General features: G+C 42.2%; 1 protein-coding gene across 1 annotated transcript; it reads right to left on the minus strand.

Annotated features, from left to right (window-relative positions):
• Window positions 1-937: 937 nt before the first annotated feature.
• nup107 (nucleoporin 107) lies at window positions 938-9,346 on the minus strand. Its single transcript, XM_073481146.1, has 27 exons — window positions 9,258-9,346; window positions 8,515-8,597; window positions 8,206-8,301; window positions 7,965-8,059; window positions 7,610-7,742; window positions 7,405-7,508; window positions 7,148-7,263; window positions 7,017-7,065; window positions 6,795-6,866; window positions 6,497-6,585; window positions 6,292-6,367; window positions 6,095-6,208; window positions 5,453-5,543; window positions 5,096-5,175; window positions 4,491-4,550; window positions 3,921-4,066; window positions 3,676-3,724; window positions 3,518-3,587; window positions 3,313-3,428; window positions 3,048-3,237; window positions 2,852-2,958; window positions 2,630-2,732; window positions 2,266-2,423; window positions 1,857-1,982; window positions 1,575-1,688; window positions 1,305-1,472; window positions 938-1,169 (listed from the first exon to the last, which is right to left on the minus strand). Exons 1-27 carry the CDS (start codon window positions 9,263-9,265, stop codon window positions 1,062-1,064), a joined length of 2,721 nt encoding a protein of 906 aa, XP_073337247.1. The 5' UTR covers window positions 9,266-9,346; the 3' UTR covers window positions 938-1,061.
• Between the last annotated feature and the right edge of the window lie 32 nt (window positions 9,347-9,378).

The following is a 9,378-nucleotide window of genomic DNA, read 5'->3' on the forward strand; positions in this document are numbered from 1 at the left end:
AAAATATACAGAATGTACCTTTAACTCATTTAATCATTTCGATATAGTAATAATAATAATAAACTTTATTCATAAAACAGCTTTAAAAACAGAGTTAAAGTGCTTTGACAATCGATATTGGGATAATATTCACAAAACACAAGATAATAATTCAGATATGTCACAGAATAAACAATCAAGTGAAACACTTAAATATCCCAATATCCCTAACTAATTCTGAGGAGTGTATAATGACTTAATGTGAATGTTTCTGGAGTTTAAATGTGACCAAAACTACAAAAATTAAATAAATGACTCACAGACTTGATGCAAAATCTTTCTTTATCCTGTTCTCTACTATTACTACTACGTTATGTTTTTATCTAATCGTATTATACACTATATCCTAATGGCCTCTACCATATACACAGTATATACCGCAAAGCATGATCAATCTTTAGTGTATGTGCTATGACTACACATGCATAATATAACATTAATAATTCGATTACTACAATAATAGTCTATTGTATTGTATATATTGTACACAATTTGTTTTCATGTGACCTCTCTTGTCTTTAATGTATTATTTATTTTTTTCAATTAAGTTTTTTAACCTTTTAACCCTTGAAAATAACAATAAAATTGGAAAAATTGATTTTTAAAACTCAATCATGTAGCTGTATTAACTGATGTTTTATGTTAAAGAAAATAAGGGTAATTTTATGAATGTGTCCCTAATAGTCCATCACATTGTGAGTTTAAGTATCTATCTCTACAAAACATCAACATTTTCTTTTTTAGTGTGCTCTCATCATATATGGTGCCAGTTTACAGATCCATTTCACAACTGTAAAACAATTATATAGTTTTTACAGCTTTTTAAAACACAAAATAAACTGATCAGCTGATTGTCTGCAGTATCAACCTTCTTTAAATAAAGATTACACCAAACCAGTACAGGAAACACAGGCTTTTATTTTGCAAAAAACAACAACAGATTAACACAATCCAAAAAGAAAACAGTGATTAAACACCGGCGCGCATGTATGTTTGTGTGTGTGTGCACTTTATTTGTGTGTTTATGGCTGTAGCTCGTAGCCCAGCGGGTCGAGTCCTCGGTCCAATAGAGCGAGAGACGACTCCCGCAGCTTCTGAAGAAACCTCCTCAGCTCCTCTTTGGAGAAAACCTGAATTGGTAAAGAAAAACAAACAAACCATAAAATTATTCGGCTTTCAGACAGTTGTTTGGATTTCTTGCAGGTCAGATTAAAACAAAACGCTCAAGATCAATAAAATCGCAGGCTTCGACAGGCGTTCTTTACCTGGTAGAGGCGGTGCTGGTCAGATGAGATGATGTCAGCGAGTCGCAGCGCCTCCTGGTGTCTGGAGGAGTTCTGCAGCACGCTGAGCAGCAGGAAGCTGAGGCGAGGGAGACACAGAGAGCGCAACGCTGCCATCTGGTGGCTGCGCTCTGAATCCTGCTCTGAATCCTGGAAACACCCAAACAATCCATTTATCAACCAATCAAATATAAAAACAATCATTAATATATTCACTCAGTTCAGTCCCTGGTTCCTTCACGTTCCAGTTACCTGTCTGTTGTCGACCATCCATCCTCCATCGACAAACAGCAGCACGTTGTAGATTCTCTCCTTCACATCCTCAGTTAAAACGTCCAGACGGCACGACCAGGCAGCCAGGGAGGACTGACACACACACACACAAACACAAAATGACAAATGACTCACAAGTGCAGCAAGCAAGTATTTTGACATTGTTGTATTGGTGCCATTACTTAAGCATAGATTAGAAATGCAGTATTTTTTTAAATGATAAACCATCTATAGATAGGAACCGTGTGTGTGTGTGTGTACCTGGTATTCCTTCTCTCTCATCTCATTGGCTACTCTCTCTGTGAATTTGGCCTCTGGGACAGGTGCTGGCTTCTGAGGGGCGGAGCTACTGTGGCTGAACCAGTCAGTGAAGGCCTCATGGGCTTCCTGTAAGACCATTAAAAGAGGCAGTCAGATCAATAACCCTTATTGATCCCTACAGAAGTTTTTCAGTTTTCCAGTACAGGAGTTTAACGACCCGTAACCTGGTTCTACCGCTGATGGTCCGCCATTTTGGTTGAGACTTAAATATCCTGACTATTGCTCGATACATGCATGGTCCTAGCGAGGTAGCACCTGGCACCAAAGATTACAGGTTGTTCAAAATTTAGGTCAGGAGTCGTTAAATTCCTGTACTGAAAAGAACTCATAACAGAGACAGGCGACAGACCAGGTAGGCTCTAATACACAGGTGTTCTCTGATGGCGTTCTCGTCCTCTGCAGGCGCTGCGGTCTGACCGACGCCCGCCCACTGGCAGTAAATCTCCCTCATTGAGTCCTCTGGGACTTTAGAGAACACCGCCTTGGCTGCGTCGTGTTTCTGCAGGGCTGAAAGAGACAGACAGAAGCAATGCATCATGGTTCTCATTGTGAGTAACAGGAGCCTGGAGACGGACTGCGACGACCTGCAGGTCACAAAAATAAACAATAAATAACTTAAAGAAATTACCAAATGGCACACAAAAATACAAAAAACTAAGAAAAACAGACAAATAAACAACACAAAAAGTAATAATAATGATAAAAAGAAGTACCCAGAAACTTCCTCATGATGGCGTTGGACTGCTTTAGTGACTCGGCTCGATGGGCGGGGTCAAACAGCAGCCAATCGATAACATCAATCTTCTTCAGGTCCTCCTATCAGAGCACAGCGTCACAGTCACTCCACAAAGTTAAACTAATACAACAAACTAACTGATTATGATGCTGAAGAATGATTCAACTCTTTGTCTTCTGACTAAAATATTTATCTGTACCTTTGTCGTTCCCGTCTCCAGCGTCTGGCTGTGATGTGTGAACTCGGTTTCGTCTCTCTCTCTCACCGTCTCCACCACCAGCTTGGTTATCGCAGCAACATCCAGACCTACAAACAGGAACAAACCGTCAGCGTTCTTTCAGGCATGTTGTTTGTCACTGACCTCAGTGTGCATGTTTTAATATTTTCTATCTCACCAGCGTCAGTGGCAAGCTGCAGGCAGCGGGGGCGGATCTCCGGCTGGGTGACGGTCTCCAGGAAAGCGGCGTACTGAGCGGTGGCGAGCTCGGCTGGCAGCTGGCTAACGTAGCTCGCCACGAGGTCGGTCTGCTGATCCCGAATCAGAAGGGAGACGTACGCCTTCAGCACATCAACACACACCTCCTCCTTAGAGAGAGACACACAGGTCAGCAGACGTCAACATGAACAGACTTTTACAAACTATTTATTCATCAACTTTACCTTCAGCGCCAAACCCAGAGAGCGGAAAAACAGCACGAGGTGAGTCATGAAACGCAGCAGGTGGAAGGGGAGGGGCTTAGAAGCTGTCAGCCAATCAGCAAACTCATCCAACAGACCTGAAAGAGATGGAGAAACAGGTTAAGGTTAAGGGATAGGACCTGTCTTTTGGGGTGAGGTGAGGTGAAGTGAAGTAAGGAGGTCTTACCGTCCAGATCTCCCAGGATGACAAACTTCTGGATAACGTGGTAATGCTCCTTTGTCTCCTCCAACACCCTCTACACACACAAAGAAGCTGGTTTATGAAGGTTCGGTCGTGTAATTTTGATATTCACCAATCACATTCAGTTAGTGTTTGAGTTTCACCTTCAACTCTGAGGCCTGAAGTTCTTCAAACACCTTTTCCATGGTCCAACTGTGGAGAGATGATGAGACGATCAGAGAGATATCAGTTTTTATTCTCAAAGACCGGCCAGAGAAGTGAAGTCAGGTTTAAAACAGAATAAATTCAAATTAATTTTCAAACTCCGTCTCGTAACAAAAAGTCAGTACAGCTGATTGTTGGAAATAAACTTTAAAATCCAAATTGCTCCTGTGTGTTTCTGTCGTACTTTGCCTCCAGGTAATCTCGTGGCAGCGTCTCCACTTCCTGGTGGGCCATTCCCGATGACATCAGATCTTTTTCAACCAGCGAGTCGACCATCACTCTGAAGTGAGCCCACACGCAGTCCTCCCAGGATTCACACACTGCCAGGAGCTGAACACACAGAAACACACACATAGTTGGCATTAATTAACTGTTATCAGGCGGATCTCTAAAGACTAATCCACAGTCTGATTTATGTATTTATGTATTTATGTTCTCCCTTGAGAAGTGTCATTACTGTTCTGCCAATTATGTTATGGCTCCAACTTCTAATGTAAGAAATCTGACTTTTGTATCACTATGAACTGAATCTTCTGGGTTTCTTTGAAAATGTCTCCTTGGACTATTATCATGGCACTTTCACAAAACATTAAGGAACTAATCGAACAAAACATTGCCAGATAACTTGATATCGAAACTAATTGTTACTTGCAGCTCATAACTCGATCAGGGGATTAATGGAGATGGAAAAAAATGGAAAAACAACAGAATCACAAACACATGAAGACACAGAAATACAAACTCATTTAATTACCGGTTTGAGGTTTCCACTCAGGCTGGCGTAGATCGCTCTCTCATATCTGTTTAACTGCTCCTGAAACACAAACACACACAGCAGCTTAACATTGTACCATGTTTTACTACTGCTGTCAAGTCGTGTCACCAAATGCACAGGGACTCATTTTGTGCCCAAGTGTCAAAAAGACAGTTTTTGAGTTCATACATTGTGTAAAACAAAGAGGAAATAAAAACTGGTGTCGTCAACACACAGTGGAGTGGTAATATTCTGCTTTTTATTAAACATTTCAGTGTCTTTATCACCGTACAGAGTGGATATTTTATTTGAAAGAGGTCATGTAAAGATTACAGGGTTACAGACTGGAGCCTCTGTAGGTCATTTTGTGATCAATGTAGAGCTACAACAATTAATCGATAAATTGTCCACTGTCAAGTTCATCACCAGCTGTTTCTATAATCAGTTTCAGTGATTTTTAAAGTGAATGTGAATATGTTCTCCTCCTCTGACAGTAAACTGAATATCTTTGAGTTGTGGACAAAACAAGACATTTGAGGACGTCATCTTGGAAAATAATCAACAGATTAATCAACATAGATATATTCTTAAGAAGACAGTTGTACCTCTTCAGCCATCCTCCAGCAGCAGGCCTTCCAGATTCCTCTCTGAGGGTTTCCTTCAACAGGCTGCAGCTCTATACTGCCTGCAGGCAGAAGACACAGAGACAAGCAGTGTTTAGATACTAACAGTTTGCAGATTGTTTTTTATTGATATGTGCTCTCAAGTAATTTAACTCGTCGTCCTGTTCGGCATTTTAATCATACGGAAAATACAGGAAATGGTCTGTAACAGAAATTTCGCAGGAAGAGGAAAGACAAAGGCCTCTTCAGAGCAGCAGCATAATGAGATGTGCAGTCACACTTACAGACTGTAACAAGAACACTGTTCATCTCTCGGGTCACACCGGGGTCAGAGATTACCTGAGGTCATGTTGGGATCATGGTAGAGCTTCCAGCCTTCCAGAGTTGCTGCTCTCCAGGCCTGACCACAGCGCTTACACAGCCTCTGAGCCTACGAACACACACACACACACACACACACACACACACACACACACACACACAGAGAGAAACAGCTGTGGATCCAAGGAAGCAGATGCAACATAGACAACAGACAACACACACACACGGCTGCCAACAGAGAAGCACATCAGCAGCTGTCTTTTCTACATGTGTTGTGCACTGTTATCACCACACAACGGACCCATACAAGTCGTCATCCATCAAGTCTTTCTCATCATCACTGGGTAAATTCAATACTTGCGAATACCAGCTAGTCCTTCTATATGCTGCATTTTATAATCTCCATATGTGATGCAGCATTTATCTAAAGGGTTGGTTCACCCAAAATACAAAAAAAAAATTGGAAGCTATCCACTTGATTTGATAAACTAAGACTGCTGAATCTTTCTAGATTCTAGAAAACTTTGTATTTGGGTGGAGGCACAAATCCCAGAGAGAGATATCTCTAAAATAAAGAAAAAAATTAACTGCATGGCTTGATGCTACTTGGGGTAAATGGCAAATGTGTGTATACTGGCCCTTTAAATACAGCATCTCTACCTCCTCGGTCATCCCCGCTCTGATCAGTGTGAACAGGTTCTTCAGCAGCCGGGCGTCGTCTTCTCTGTCCAGGTCAGCCAGGGGGCGCTGCTGCCGGAGAGGAGCGTCTGGGTCCTGAGCACACAAACACACATCATTTATATATGTACAAACACTGGGGATGAGGATGTGTTTGTTGCCGTGGTAACAGGCCTCACCAGCTCAGTGACCAGAGGAACAGTGAAGGCCGAGCCGCTCTTCCTCCTCATCTTCAGCGCATGGAGGGTGTTCTCCCTGAAACACACACATTTTACTTCAGCATCTTAACACACACACACACACACACACACACACACACACACACACACACACACACACACTGCTGTAGACTTCATATCTAACAACAGACGGATGTGAACTCACCAGCAGACGTTTTTAGCGTAGTATTCTATGTTATCAGAAAAATCCCCAATCTGATCTTTGGCGATGCTCTCCAGCCAATCAACAACCAGCTGCAACACAGTGACCAGGAAGGTCAACAAAAACAAACTTATTAGGAATTATGTTTTCTCCTGATCCTGAATGATCCAGTTTATTTCATTGATTCAATTATTTGTTTGCAAATGTTCTTATTTCTAATGTATAGAAAAAGTAATTGATCCAACTGTAGGAAGCTTTTGGAGAAAGCAGAAAGTAAAGTCAATGTAAATGTGTTTGTTACCTGACTTTGTCGTATGACGGCGTCCCGTTGAAAAAGCTGCTCCACCACAACCTTCTCGCTCTCACTGGGAACCTTCACACAGAGACAAAACAATATCTTTACAATGTCCAGACTCATCTGGTCAGTGTATTCAGAAGGAAGACTGGAAGATAGTCAGTGTGTTAAGAGTGTTTAAATCAGTTATTGCAGGTGAAAGAGTGTCTCTGTTTGATTGTTACTCACAACCATGTCTGTCATCATATCATCTTCCATCGCCAGCTGCACTCGATCCCTGCAGATACAGACAGGTGATCAATCAGAGACGAGCAGACAGTCAGACAAACAGACAGGTGGTCGTTCAGTCAGACATGTACCTGTACAGTGAGGTGAGGAGTCTCCAGGAGCAGTACTCCTGCTGCAGCAGCCAGCGGACTCCAGCTGTCTTACTGTTCTGACCCGCTCTGAGGACCACAGACTGCAGCACGTCCACCTTAAACATGATGATGGTGAGAAGGTGAGTGATTAAACTGAGCAGTCAGATAACCACTGAGCTTTGGTAAAATTGGACCGAGCAAGGCTAGCCATTTCCCTCTGAACTGAACTAAATGGAAAAAATGTGACACACACACACCTTGTCCTGGCAGAGTGCCTGATAATCCTCCAGCAGCTCAAACACCGCAGAAGAAGAGTGTTTCAGAAAGGCACCGAGGAACTCTGGGAAAAGACTGGCAGCCGCTGCAAAGATATTTAAAAAATGACAGCATTAACAGGAGTACTGTAAACTAACCCGGCAGAGTAACAGACAGCGTGGGCTTGGGTGCGTTTGTTTCACTCACCGGCGTCGCCTGGGTCGTCCTCCTTTAGTAGTGCTGAGCTAAGGTTGGTGATGTCATCTGTGAAGAAGCTGGTGTCCATCCCAGAGACAGGGGAGGTGTACATGCTGTTGGTCCAATCACTGTCATCCAGATTCTAGACGCAGACAAATACCAGTATTAAATTAACTTTCATGCAACTTCTCATTTTTTTATACGATGATTGACAAATTTGTTAGTAGAAATATACAAGTTTGTTTATTGAAACCAACTTTGATCCCTTGGAGGAGCGAGTCTCAAAGACAAAAGAGAAGTTTCAGATCAGAGAACAAAAATGTTCTTGCATGAGGTGCAATGAGAGAATGTTTTTGTGTCTCACCATACTGCTGAGTGCGTTTCTGGGAGTGTGTGTGTATCGAGGCGTTCGACCTGCTGGACCCAAAATGGCAGAAACATCTGGAACCCTGGGAGTTACTGAACGAGAGAGAGACACACACGAGATTATAGTGAGGCTTTCCTAAAATATGGAGCTCTTTGATATCAGAGGATTATTGATAATCAGCTTGAAATCAGCTGATGTGATGGATCAGTATCTGACTCAGGGTTTGTGTGTGTCGTACCAGCCTGTCTGTACAGTGAAGCAGGAGTGTTCCTTATCAGGGAGCGAGCTGGTGTTACTGTGGACATGACGGGGCTGCCACTGCCAGGAGACGGGACTGAGACCGACAGTCAGGAGAACAACAATACTGACACTTCTGACAATATTAACCAATACTTGTAATGAAGCAGACCCATAAATACTTTTATTTGTGTCATTAGTGTATAAAATGTAAAAATAAATATGAGGAACACCCTCCCCAAAGAGTTGTTTTCAAATAAGACGTCAAGAAATCAAGTTATTGAACTTAAAGTTTAACACTGGAGGATACAGGCCACCTTCTTCCTCCTCCTGCGGGCAGCGATGGTCACCTCGTCATCTCGAACCACCGGAGACGGCAGCTCACTGTGACCCCTGTAGGACAAGAAGCATGCATGTGTTTGTGAATCGTACAAAACAAAAATTACTTGGTACTTAAACGTTGCAGAATACAGAACTGCACTGCACAAAATCTTTTTAATAAATTCTGTGGTTGAAAAATGTCAAAAAGATAATGGAGAAAGTGATCAAAACCCCAGAGAAACCTTCTACAAGTTAGCTTTTATAATTTAAAGTGAAAATCAGGACAGCAGCAAATCCTTAGGGGGATCAGGGTTTGACCCAATAAATAATATAACTAACTAGTTAACTATCTATTCATTAGCATCACTCACTAATAGGGCCAGTAATGACCAGTGTATTCATGCCAATATAGTTTCTGAACAGCTTTACACTTTATTCAATCTTTGGTCAGTCAGTAAGTGGCAGCTACTGTAATTAGCTTTAATTACTGACTGTGAGCTGCGTTATTAGCAGAGTAAACATGTCAACACAACACAACCCGGTGATTAGCCGGTTAGCATCGGCATTGATTGTGAATGGCATCGTTAGCATTGTTTTCCCCAGCTAGCACAGTAAGTTAGCCTGTCGCGGGGTAGTCGGCTAAGAAACAAGCTAACGGCTCTCACACAGAACTGAAATTATAGAAAAGTAACATCTGATTATAGTTAAAAATATAAATTAAGTGCATTTTACCAGTCCATGGTAGTGAGCTGTCAGTTCCCGCTTCACGAGGCTTAACAGATTTCTTCTTCGTGTGTCCTCTTCTTCTTCTTCGGTGTTTTGATGGCAGGTGACACACAGCTTTTAGGTGCAT

The sequence above is a fragment of the Pagrus major genome, chromosome 14, assembly GCF_040436345.1.
Source record: "Pagrus major chromosome 14, Pma_NU_1.0".
NCBI lineage: Eukaryota > Metazoa > Chordata > Actinopteri > Spariformes > Sparidae > Pagrus > Pagrus major.